General features: G+C 42.0%; 1 protein-coding gene across 1 annotated transcript; it reads right to left on the reverse strand.

Moving 5' to 3' along the window:
• Positions 1-9242: 9242 nt before the first annotated feature.
• pla2g10 (phospholipase A2 group X) lies at positions 9243-12261 on the reverse strand. The gene is made up of 4 exons (XM_079745614.1): positions 12114-12261; positions 11349-11514; positions 10041-10147; positions 9243-9419 (listed from the first exon to the last, which is right to left on the reverse strand). Exons 1-4 carry the CDS (start codon positions 12148-12150, stop codon positions 9271-9273), a joined length of 459 nt encoding a protein of 152 aa, XP_079601740.1. The 5' UTR covers positions 12151-12261; the 3' UTR covers positions 9243-9270.
• Positions 12262-12562: the final 301 nt, after the last annotated feature.

The following is a 12562-nucleotide window of genomic DNA, read 5'->3' on the forward strand; positions in this document are numbered from 1 at the left end:
GAATTGTGATTACATATTCCTTCGTAGCCTGCAGTATATGATCTGCCGCCATCTTTAATCACAAGCCCACCTATCAGTGGTTCTTCACTAAGGTCTGTCTGACTGTTTCGGTCCTTTCTCTATTTGTTATGGGGGGAGGGAGGGGGGGGATAAAGGGGGTCAGTTTCCTCAACCGATCTTCAACAACCATATCGACAAGCTAATGGATCGCTCAGTTTTGGGCTGATTCCGTATTTCAGTGCACATTTTTATCAGTCGATTTTTTTTTTTTACAGATGTCAGTCCTGCGATAACAAATTTGGCTGTTTTCACATCATCTCCTGGTCTTTATAGTGGGATATGGAATACTTCCCTGGATTAATATTGTTACAACATACATTTTAAGAGAAATATATAAAACAATTCACTTAAACGCTGCAAAGATTAACTTCATTGCCCGATCCAGTGAATGCTGCGTTGATATGCAATCAGAACTCTTGTTGGAATGATTGTTTTTTCTTTGGTGCCAATATGCTCGAATAAAAACAGATAAATGTATATATATATATATTTATAGATATAGATATTTATATATTAAAATAAATAAGTTTCATCTGAATGTTTTCCCTTTATCTCACACCATTGAAGTTAATGTGGGGAGCTCACTTGAAGTTCATAGATTAAACACAAATCCATATCTTGATGGTTGCCACTGCCATGCACTTCAGGGGAACAATAAGAATAGTTGAGTCTCAAAATGGCAGATGCTCACCTGCTGTGCGGGTCTGGGGATAAAATCCCTGGCGACCGCCATCACTTGGTAGCGGTCCCGCGTTACCCAAAGTTCCTTGTGTCTTCTCATATAAATCTCCCCATATTGTTAACCTGTTCCCAAATCTTCCTAGTATGAAACATGAACATATTTACTTTGTATTACAGCTTCAGACCTGCTTTCTCATTGGAGGAGACAGAAACCAGATGGTTGCCCGCAGAATCGTAGCTATGGTAACAGACCCAACAGAGATGGGGGGAGGGGGGGGTTATACTTTTCATAATATTTTATTGATTCATGCAAAATATTAAATATCCCAGCGCTTATGCCGCTTGTGCCTGTTGTCAAGACTGTTGACTAGATTTTATAAACTTAAACATAGGCTGAGCAAAGTATTTTCACTAACCATCCTTTAATGAGTCTGACTAAACTATGTTTAGTTCAGATTCCCAAGCAAATGCGATATGAGTTTGTGTCTGTGTGTGTTTGTGTGTGTGTGTGTGTGTGTGTGTGTGTGTGTGTGTGTGTTTGTGTTTGTGTTTGTGTGTATGTGTGTGTGTGTGTGTGGATATGGACTCCAGTCTCTAAACAGAGGAATGCTAAGAGAAGAGAAGATAATGGAGTGAATGGAATAGATGGAGGAAAAAGGGGGAGAGTTGATATTGCCTTTGTGGTGTAGCTTCATCAGCTGCTCACCTCTCAAATAGATTTCACACTAGCTTGTCCTGGCGTAGCCATAGGTCACAACAAGCATCACCCTGCTCACAATGACCCATTTTCTACTCAGGAAGAATAGCCAGCAAGGACTTATATAGAGTTAATAGACTGCTGTTTCATGTTTGCCTCAATTGTGACACAAATTGTTTTTATTTTATAAGACCTATAATTCTCAACTGTCTTTATTTGTGTCTTTGAGAGTAGTTATATAAAAATGAACACAGACAGAATTGCATACTTGCAAAGAGACTTTCAGGGTGATATTTAGTTATTAGTTGTCTTGGAGGATTAGGAGAGGAACACTTCTTAAAATAAACAAATGACAATTCAACTAATGCTTTTTGAGACCAAATTCAACGGAAATTACAGAAGGAATAACACACTATTAGAGTGATGATCATTTGGGAGGGAAAATGCAGTGTACAAAAAAAGCTATTGAATATGTTGAACATCAAATTTAAGGAGCATGCAGAAGGCTAAATAGGCCAAACATTGTGTGCTTTATGTATGTTTGCATGCCCTATTTCTCATAATAATTTGTATATGACTTTACTAAATATGCATGTAAAAGTTGACATGACAGAAAGAAGCAGCAAATTATTGAAAATATAGCAGTATTAATTAATCAAGTTTAAAACTCTTGGGTTAGTCTCCTCGGTTTTCATCACATGAATAATGTGATCGTTTAACAGTACAGGTTTCCTGCATGACATATGTCTCCCAGGTAACAGTGTTGTACGGTAATTATTTTTTTCTTATCAAACTTCTTGAACAAAGAACACACTGGTGCATTAGGCCATGAACTAAGTTAGTCCCACAACCAGTCTCCTTAAAATACCATATCTTTTATGAAGCAAGCTGCAGGATTTATTTAACTGCAGGACTGTATTTTGTAAAGGTTGTGAAATGTTTGCATTATTTGGATTGACTTTTGTTTCCAAAGACTTTTTTAAATCGATACCAAATGAAGAGGTCTTGTGTTTTGTTTGTCGGTTTTAAAGGCCTCTGCACACCTGGGCACCTTCCTTTGTTCCACGTTGTTTGTTAGTCAGGGTGAATACACCACATCTGTGTTTCTCTGTGCTAGAACAGCCTCAATGGAAATCGATCTTATTCATCTTTAAAACCGCCACTGGGAAACTCCAGTAAGTCAAAGCCCCATCGGCCTGTGTCTTTAATGTGAGGTTAACAGTGAAAAGAAATCACATGTTGAAGCAGTTGAAACACTGGCTAATAAAATACTTTTTAAATATTATTCAGTTTAACTATTACGTAGCATATTCGATATAAAATCAACCTAAGTCTGTGATATAAAAATTAAATTATATTAAATTCCCGTGAGGTGAACGTGAGAGAGACTCACACAAACTACCCTCTTCACGCGCTCTCACGCCACACCTCCTATTCCTCACTCAAACTACGCGCTATTTCGCGAAACAAAATGCAAAAACTTTTTCGAGAATATATCCCTTATATAATCATAGGATGCGCGCCTCGTTCGAACCATGCAGTGCTCTTTGAAATCTGACCGCGCCCAAGCAGAGCGCGCTGAGCTCAGCCCAAAATGACTTTGTAGTAGCGACGGTACGCTGAAACATTGCGAATTTAAGCCGGAGCCCCACTAGTTATGATCTAATTGGCTGGGGGTTTTGAGCGAGCGAACTGTCACTAAAACATATCTTGTATGAAGTCGCATTGAATATATCACGTTTCAATTATTATATCAACTAAATTAAGAAGACAGTGGAGGAGGTAGTGGAGGAGACAGTGGAGAAGACAGTGGAGGAGGTAGTGGAGGAGACAGTGGAGAAGACAGTGGAGGAGGTAGTGGAGGAGGCAGTGGAGGAGGTAGTGGAGGAGGCAGTGGAGGAGGTAGTGGAGGAGGTAGTGGAGGAGGTAGTGGAGGAGACAGTGGAGAAGACAGTGGAGGAGGTAGTGGAGGAGACAGTGGAGAAGACAGTGGAGGAGGTAGTGGAGGAGGCAGTGGAGGAGGTAGTGGAGGAGGCAGTGGAGGAGGTAGTGGAGGAGGTAGTGGAGGAGGCTGTGGAGGAGGTAGTGGAGGAGGTAGTGGAGGAGGTAGTGGAGAAGGTAGTGGAGGAGGCAGTGGAGGAGGTAGTGGAGGAGGTAGTGGAGGAGGTAGTGGAGGAGGTAGTGGAGGAGGCAGTGGAGAAGACAGTGGAGGAGGTAGTGGAGGGGGCAGGGGAGGAGGTAGTGGAGGAGGTAGTGGAGGAGGCAGTGGAGGAGGTAGTGGAGGAGGCAGTGGAGGAGGTAGTGGAGGAGGCAGTGGAGGAGGCAGTGGAGGAGGTAGTGGAGGAGGTAGTGGAGGAGGCAGTGGAGGAGGTAGTGGAGTAGGTAGTGGAGGAGGTAGTGGAGGAGGCAGTGGAGGAGGCAGTGGAGGAGGTAGTGGAGAAGCAGCAGAGGAAACAGTGGAGGTGGTGGTGAAAAGACAGTGGAGGAGGCAGTTCATATATCCATGTGTATTCATTGCAAATTTAGAAATAAAACCATTTATTTTATTTGTCTACATTTGTACTAATCCATTATGAACCATGCGGAAAATGAGATCCTTGAATCCCTTTTGCAGGTTTGGAAAGATGCTGTTAAATCCTTTAGGTACCGTTAGACTTCGCCTATCTGCACTACATTAGGCTACTCTATGGGTGTCCCCTGATGTTTGAAGGTGGGTGATTTAAGAAATTAAAGCGTATCAACATCCCCCTCTAGTGTCGGTATTAGAATCTATCTGTCAGTTGCACAGAAGCGTAGCCTACAAGAAACGTGCTATGCACCGAATTCTGCTCCTCTTCTGCGAATTCTGTCACTAAAACATATCTTGTATGAAGTCGCATTGAATATATCACGTTTCAATTATTATATCAACTAAATGAAGAAGACAGTGGAGGAGGTAGTGGAGGAGACAGTGGAGAAGACAGTGGAGGAGGTAGTGGAGGAGACAGTGGAGAAGACAGTGGAGGAGGTAGTGGAGGAGGCAGTGGAGGAGGTAGTGGAGGAGGTAGTGGAGGAGGCTGTGGAGGAGGTAGTGGAGGAGGTAGTGGAGGAGGTAGTGGAGAAGGTAGTGGAGGAGGCAGTGGAGGAGGTAGTGGAGGAGGTAGTGGAGGAGGTAGTGGAGGAGGTAGTGGAGGAGGCAGTGGAGAAGACAGTGGAGGAGGTAGTGGAGGGGGCAGGGGAGGAGGTAGTGGAGGAGGTAGTGGAGGAGGCAGTGGAGGAGGTAGTGGAGGAGGCAGTGGAGGAGGCAGTGGAGGAGGTAGTGGAGGAGGCAGTGGAGGAGGTAGTGGAGGAGGTAGTGGAGGAGGCAGTGGAGGAGGTAGTGGAGGAGAAGGTGGAGGAGGTAGTGGAGTAGGTAGTGGAGGAGGCAGTGGAGGAGGCAGTGGAGGAGGTAGTGGAGGAGGTAGTGGAGGAGGTAGTGGAGGAGGCAGTGGAGGAGGCAGTGGAGGAGGTAGTGGAGAAGCAGCAGAGGAAACAGTGGAGGTGGTGGTGAAAAGACAGTGGAGGAGGCAGTTCATATATCCATGTGTATTCATTGCAAATTTAGAAATAAAACCATTTATTTTATTTGTCTACATTTGTACTAATCCATTATGAACCATGCGGAAAATGAGATCCTTGAATCCCTTTTGCAGGTTTGGAAAGATGCTGTTAAATCCTTTAGGTACCGTTAGACTTCGCCTATCTGCACTACATTAGGCTACTCAATGGGTGTCCCCTGATGTTTGAAGGTGGGTGATTTAAGAAATTAAAGCGTATCAACATCCCCCTCTAGTGTCGGTATTAGAATCTATCTGTCAGTTGCACAGAAGCGTAGCCTACAAGAAACGTGCTATGCACCGAATTCTGCTCCAGCATATCGTTTCTTTAGAGTAGGTAAATTGATGTAATGTAGGTGTATTGTGTTAATAGATAAAGGCGATCCTAGGATCTCACACTCGTTTGTTTGGTGTATACATATTCATTTTAACTGTAGAAGAGTAAAAGCTGTGCATTTAAATGATTACAGTTCAATATTTTGATAGGCAAATTAGTCACAGACTAGGTTTATTGGGTAACTCATACATATTTTCAGATACAAATAAGTCAAAGGTTAATTGTATTTTGTAAGTCATCGAATACTCACATGCGTATGTGACCGTCAACGATAACTTGGTTTATATAAGACAATGTAGGCATTGTCAGCGCAGGCGCGGTGGCCAAGTGGTAAGGCGTCGGTCTCGTAAACCGAAGATCGCGGGTTCGAACCCCGTCCGTGCCTTTTGCATTTTTGTGAGCAAAGGCATTAAACAAACAAAAGTACCATACAAATAATGTTCGCCAAGTGAAAAAGTTCACAGAATCCCACAAGAAAGAAGAGAGACGAGACGATGACATAGGCTCTACCGTAGGCAATTGACTGACTCCAGGTGTAGGTGTGCTGGTCTCTGTAAGCCACTGATTTGTTGATGTGCATATAGCCCTATAAGAGACAACTAGCGATGTCCCAGCTAGACAGAACTTGTTATGATGTCAATAATTAAATTACAGACCACAATACAAAGTCACTGCAAACCATTGCTTCCTTCTGTTAAAACCATTTTGCAAATCCATCCGCACCATCAATCAACAGTTTGTTTGGCCTCCGACAATGGACAACATTCTTGGGTATGCAAATTGTTAAGGAGGTTTTTCTCTCCTAAGCTTAAGTAATGCCTGTCAAACAAAGAGTTGTTCTGATATTATAATAGTTATGTAATAATATATGTTGCGCAATATCAGTGTTTGCTTAAAGACTAATGATGACTCATGAAATTAAATACTTATATCCAATTTATTTAAATCAAAACCCACCTTCTTGGCACTTCCTTCGCAGCTGGCAATATAACTTAATGAAGGATGGAACAATTGAAAGGTCCCATGACATGCCACCAGGTGTGAGTGTGATTAGCCGGTACAAGCCGTTTTGAAAATCTGCTCCTGATGACTTCACAAGTAGGCATGTCCACCTAGATGTGTGCTGAATAGATTGGTCTACCAGCCTAGCCAGTTGGCTGTAGCAAACGTTGATCATCTATCCGTCATACATTTAGGTGGACATGCCCACTTGTGATGTCATAAGGGGAAGATTTTCAAAACGGCTTGTAACAGCTAATCACACTCACACCTGGTGACATTATGGGACCCTTAAAGTGTGTATCAACCTGAATCTTAAGCAAATTCTGAGAGACTTGCTGTTGAGAAGAGGGTGTGTCTTAGCTTTCTGTTAGAATACATACATTCCATGAAAAAAAAATGAAATTCAAAAACGATAGTAGAATCCCTAAAATAATAATATCATGTGTAAAGAAATTGACTTAACCAGAATGTTTTTGTCTTAAAGGCTCATCTAGGTCAAATATATTTTTGTTTTTACTTTAATTTGTCCAATCCCAAAGGTCCCATAGGGAAAGATAAACTTTGTACTTTGCACATGCAGTGGCCCGTTTTGATTCCATCCAATACATAACACATCAAAAAATACACTTTTTCTTGTGAGGGATACTAGTGCAATCATGTCTTTCCATTTTGCATCTGATAATATGATTATAATGATAACATGATTATTATCAGCTGCTATTATATTATAATATGATGGTAATGATGGTTCAACATTGGAGAATAACCAGAGTGGGGTAGATGTTCTTAAAATGTGTTGTTACAACGAATTAAACACTGCTCCAACAAACACCAACATCGGGCCTGTAGACCATGCCATGTTGGCTGCTGTTTTACATCCAATGTTTTGTGTTGACAAACATGCCGAACCGACATTGGCCTTCTCGGGCCAACATTCCATATTAGTTGTCTGTCATGCTACTTATCCTGTTCTAGAATGTGGCTTGGCGAGAGCAAGGACATGAAGCTTGTATAAAAAATAGTGTTATTGTAAAAACAAGCAGGTTGTGGCTACCAAATAGTATTGGTGTTGTCAACAGGCCATTGCTATGCCATTTCATCATGGATTCTCTTGCATTTACTGATGGAATATATTACTTCATGAGAAGTATTTTCAAAAAGGGAAATTCAAAGCGTAGAACTGTAACTTCTGGCTCTAAATGTCAGGAAATACAAAAAATACTGTTGTCATGAAGACTTCACAAATAGAAAATAAAAAATATATATGGACAAACAACAGATACAATTGAAAGTATGTGGGTGCATGAGGAGGCAACTTTATAACTCCATGACTTGGCTCCATATTTAAGGAAGTAAAAATATTGTGGTAAGCGTCTAGGCAGCTTGGGAGGGAACATCGTGTCCACTACTGCTGTAGCGGATAAAGACTTTGAGTCTCACCATACCTTTAACTTCCACCATATGAAGGTACATGTCATTATGTTTGGAATATAAATAGGGTTTGTTATTTCACTTTATTGACTACATTCCATGCAAACCATATAGTACTTAAAACCCCTCACGGTTAACCACTTAAACCATCAAATACAGTGACTGAAAGCAGTGTAAGCATATAATTTACACATTTCAGACCCTGTGTTGATATAATTTAAAACCAAACTCGGTGATTTCACTATGAATACTTCCACAAGCGTTGCTGAAGTGTGTGTGATGTGCACTCTGGTGATGGCTTGCACGGTGCATGGTGCTGAAGTGTGTGAGATGTGCACTTTGTTGATGTTCCCATGTATAGTGCTGATAGTGGGCCCAGAGACGTTTAAGTGAGATTACTGATTCCACTGATGCCCACCCCTTGCCCACTGCATCCGTCCGTTGACGGATCTCATTGATTTTGCATGGGGCGATCCCGAAATGCATTGTGGGTCCGTCCGTTCCATCGGCTCCGTCTCTTGCGTTCAGAAGTTGAGAAAATTGACACGCCTTCCGTCGTCCGTTGACGGACGGATGCCGTTGGCAAGCTGCGGCCTCCCTTGTCCTCTCTTGAACTCCCCTGTATTTGGACCTTTGTTTGTTTCTTGCACCAACTTGTGGCCTGGCCCATGTGCTTAACCTGATCAGACTGGTTCTCTGCTATGCGTACTTGGACCTGTACAACGGATGACTCTTCTCGCCTTAAGCCTTCATCTTGTATCTCCCGTGAACAGCTCTCTTGGTATATTGACCCCAGCTCGGCCCTTGATTATGATTCCATCCGCAGCTCCTCCCTTCCGTATCATCTGTGCTTTCCAAAAAGCGTTTGTTCCGCACTATAGCTCAGTGTATATCTTTGAGAGCAAGCAGTTCCCTAGGCTGACAATCACATACCAAGAAATAGCATGCAAGCTCACTATGTTTATGAGCTATTTCCTTTAGGCATTAATATGTTCAGTCTGCAATTTTTAGCCATACCGTTGTCTAGGTTTTTATAATATGGCTTCTGTTCTACACAATCAAATATGTAGGCTACTTTCTGTTATTAAGTCACTTATCCAACTCTCTCATGCTGCTTACATTAAGTGTGAAGCCATTCATGAGCTAATGCCACCTTTGTGTGTTTTTCTTTTCAGCATATTTCAACAATATTTCTCCAATCACAAAAATAACAATGTAATAAATGAGGGGGGTCCAGTAGGGAGCACCATTTATATATATATGTCTATAAATAAAACAAATTGCCACCCACCATTTGTTCTAATTCTCCACAAAATATACAATATTCTACAGTTCTGTTGTTATTTTGTATGGCTGATGCAGTGGTGCTAGGAATGCAGCTAGCTGCACTGCGCTATTGCTGGATGAATATATAAGGGAAACAGCCATACTGTTGGTATGCAAACACAGACACACACGGTCACATTCATCCAAGTATATTTATTGAGTCAGTAAATATTACATGTTGGCTGTTTGGAGCCACAGAGAAAATCGGGCCAGACAGCATATTTTGAGTTGTAAGGTGCCTTCCTGAAGCACTTTGCCGCCTCTCTGTCACACTTGCACAGCTGCTTTTCACATTTGTCCTTCAGATCATCTGGAATACAGAAGTGAGGGAGTGACCAGAAAGTAACAAACATGTAAGAATAACCTTGCCCACCCACCACCACCACCAGCTCCTATAGTGAGTCTAACAGGGTGAAACGTATGTGAGATCCTCTTGTTTTGTTGCTTATGTGTGAAAATGTGTCACATGTATTCCCGTACTTCACAGCAAAGCTTTTCCTACCTTAAACATCTCCCCCTTTCCTGTAAAGTTCCCTTCTTAAATACGTACATGGTTTGACTCATACAAAATGAGCATCGTCTTGAAAAAGGAAACAACGTATAGCTGTGATAGGCACTCCATTCATTTGAGGCTATACCCTATGAATGGCAAACCGCTGCAAAACAATATGATGAACCCCTTATCAGTGATCCCTGCTTTTCATGCATCTTGGTATGGGTAATGAACTATCCCTCTGCACACAGTGTTTTCCCGCTCTTTAATTAACGCCGTGATTGCTATTTTAGGATGGAACCCACGGGGTGTGGACAGGCCAAATGGCCCATTGTAATGTCCTCTATTTTACCTGAAGCGCTGAAACATGTTACAGTTATATTCATGTCAAACTCAAAAACCAAAATACATTTCATAATGATAGAAAATATTACGTACCACACTCTGCCTCCTTGTCCTCACACTTCCAGTTGTACCGCCTTGTCTTGGTGTTACAGCCCATCGTTTCAGCATCTCCGTAGCAACAGTCATGCTTATGACAACACCTGTGTGAGAAGAACTTAAATAAATATGACTTACATGGAATATAAAATATTCTATAGAAACATAGGTATCGTATAGGTTTTCCGAAACATACAAATAATACGGTGTCGATGCGAGAAGAAATGATAACACACACTCATCCCCTGGGGTTCAAGGGGTTTTCCCCAGCCTAGAACCTGCCTTCCCCAGTACTATGATTTAAAAGTCATAGATTCCCGTTTTAGTCTCGAGGAAGGACACCAAACAGAGAGTTAGTCGGACCAAACAGAGAGTTAGTCGTTAAATGGTTTGAGAGGAGGGCTGTGTTTGTGCCTGTGGTGGGTGAGCATGAGGAAAAGGAAGCAGACAGTGATTAAGAGTTGGGTGTGGAATGCCTATTTTGGAGCCCTCATCGGGCCGTGTGTAGGGGAGACATGCAGACATGTTACATGTGTGGGCCAGAGATACTTCTCTTCCTCTCTGCTGTTAGGGAAACCACAGCCATACACACTTGGGTTGTTTAAAGCTGGGGGAAGGCAATTTGGAGAAACCAGCCAGAGTAAACCAGATTTTGAGTATCCAACCAAAGCATCCAACCGAAGATATCCCACCTCTCCCTTCGGCCTCGCTCCAAAGCACCGCCCGCCAAAACACATGAATAGCTCACTGACTTTAGCAATAGGTGTGCCTAGCCTTTGGAAGATTGTGCGCCTTCGCAGTGAGGGCTGGGGCAGAGCATACCCAGGCAGCCATGGAAGGTAAACAGAAAGATAAGATTTCATTTGGCCTGAATTAAATGAAAGGAAGGGCGTGCCCGATTACAGGGAATGCGACAGCCACAGATACCAATTTGTCCGATCATTTGAGTTATGGATGGCTTTCGGGATGTAAAGAGAATTTCCACAAATATGACAAAACAATATTCTGAAATAAATTGCCGACCCAAGCTTTAATTAAGAAACAGGAAACCTTTTTGTAATGCCAATGTTGTTTTGGACCAGCTTTGCCTCTGCTTTGTTGAAGGGAAAATAAGATTGAAAAAAAAAAAGATACTTCCTTCACCATGGGGTGGGCGGGTTTTGTCTACTGCATTAATGGCTGTTTACAGAAAGACACAAGTCCCATGAGACTTGAGGTTTTTTTTAAATTGTTTTACAAAAAAAAAGAACAACAGGGTATGTGAGTGCGATCAAACCGAGTATGTAACGCCTGTTTCTGCCTCACCAGTCGGTCCTGTCCCGGGGCCAGCCCTGGCCCCCTAGTCCACAGTAACAGCCGTACATCATGTAGGCCAGGGGAAACCTGCCTGTCGAGCACTCTATGGTCCCTGCCAGCTCCAGAAGGCCCCTCTTGCTCCGCAGAGAGCTGTGCCGCTCTGCTGAGGCAATGCCTAATGTAAAAACACAATCAACAACACACAAAACAGGTGCATACTTTTAGATTAGTTCTGTGTGTGGGTAGTACGTGTGTAGGTGAGTGTGTGTTTTGTGGGTGTGTGCCTGTGTGACTGTGCGTTTGAGCATGTGTGTATATGTACACCTTTATCCCTCACTCTGTGTGTAAATTGAAAGGAGGAGCCAGTAAATAATTATAAAAAAAGACATTATTCACACAATTAGAATAATTGGAATTGCGTACAATTCATCTGAATTGGTTTGAGCTCCATTGCTATGGAATCCATGGTCCCTCGAGATGAGTGAATAGAGCTTATATTAAACCCTGGCAGTGAAGGGAAGTGTAGAAATACACACTTTTGAAATTAACTATTGCTACATTTCTTTCAGCTACTGAAGGCAACATTCTGTGGTTATTTAGCCAGCCTAAAGTTACAGGGAACAATGATTATCCTTCTACAACCTGTTCGTTAATTACACATATCTAACTCATTAGTAAAGTATACCTTAACAGTACTTTTATATACTCTTATTTTTTTGTAAAATAAGATGCAATTTAAGTTTGTTAACTTCCTCAATGGAAGCAATAACTTACCAGACAAGATGAAAATTATCCAATAACCCCCCCCCATGTTGTCCAACTGTCAACTAGAATATACAGCAGGTTTTTCTTCTGTAGTGAAGGCAAGCGTTTACTTTCAGTTGTATACACCTTCTAACTTAGTAATCTCTGAAGTATGCGTCTTTTGGGCAAACCTACAACCTAGCCTACTCCAGTGTAGAATACGCCATCTAGGGGTGGAGGCGTTCAATAGGACAATTCAATTATTTGCCTCCCTCTCTCGCGCTCGCCCTCTCTCGCTCTCTGTCGCTCTCTCTCGGTCAATTAAATTCAATCCAATTCAATTCAAAAAAGTTTTATTGGCATGAGAAACAAACGTTAACATTGCCAAAGCAGGTGAGCAATTAGGAGGTCGAAATAAAACGTTAAATACAAAATATATAAATATATCCAATGCTAGATTATTAAATACTAAATAATAT

Source organism: Pollachius pollachius, assembly GCF_949987615.1.
Source record: "Pollachius pollachius genome assembly, chromosome: 11".
In the NCBI taxonomy this organism is placed as follows: domain Eukaryota; kingdom Metazoa; phylum Chordata; class Actinopteri; order Gadiformes; family Gadidae; genus Pollachius; species Pollachius pollachius.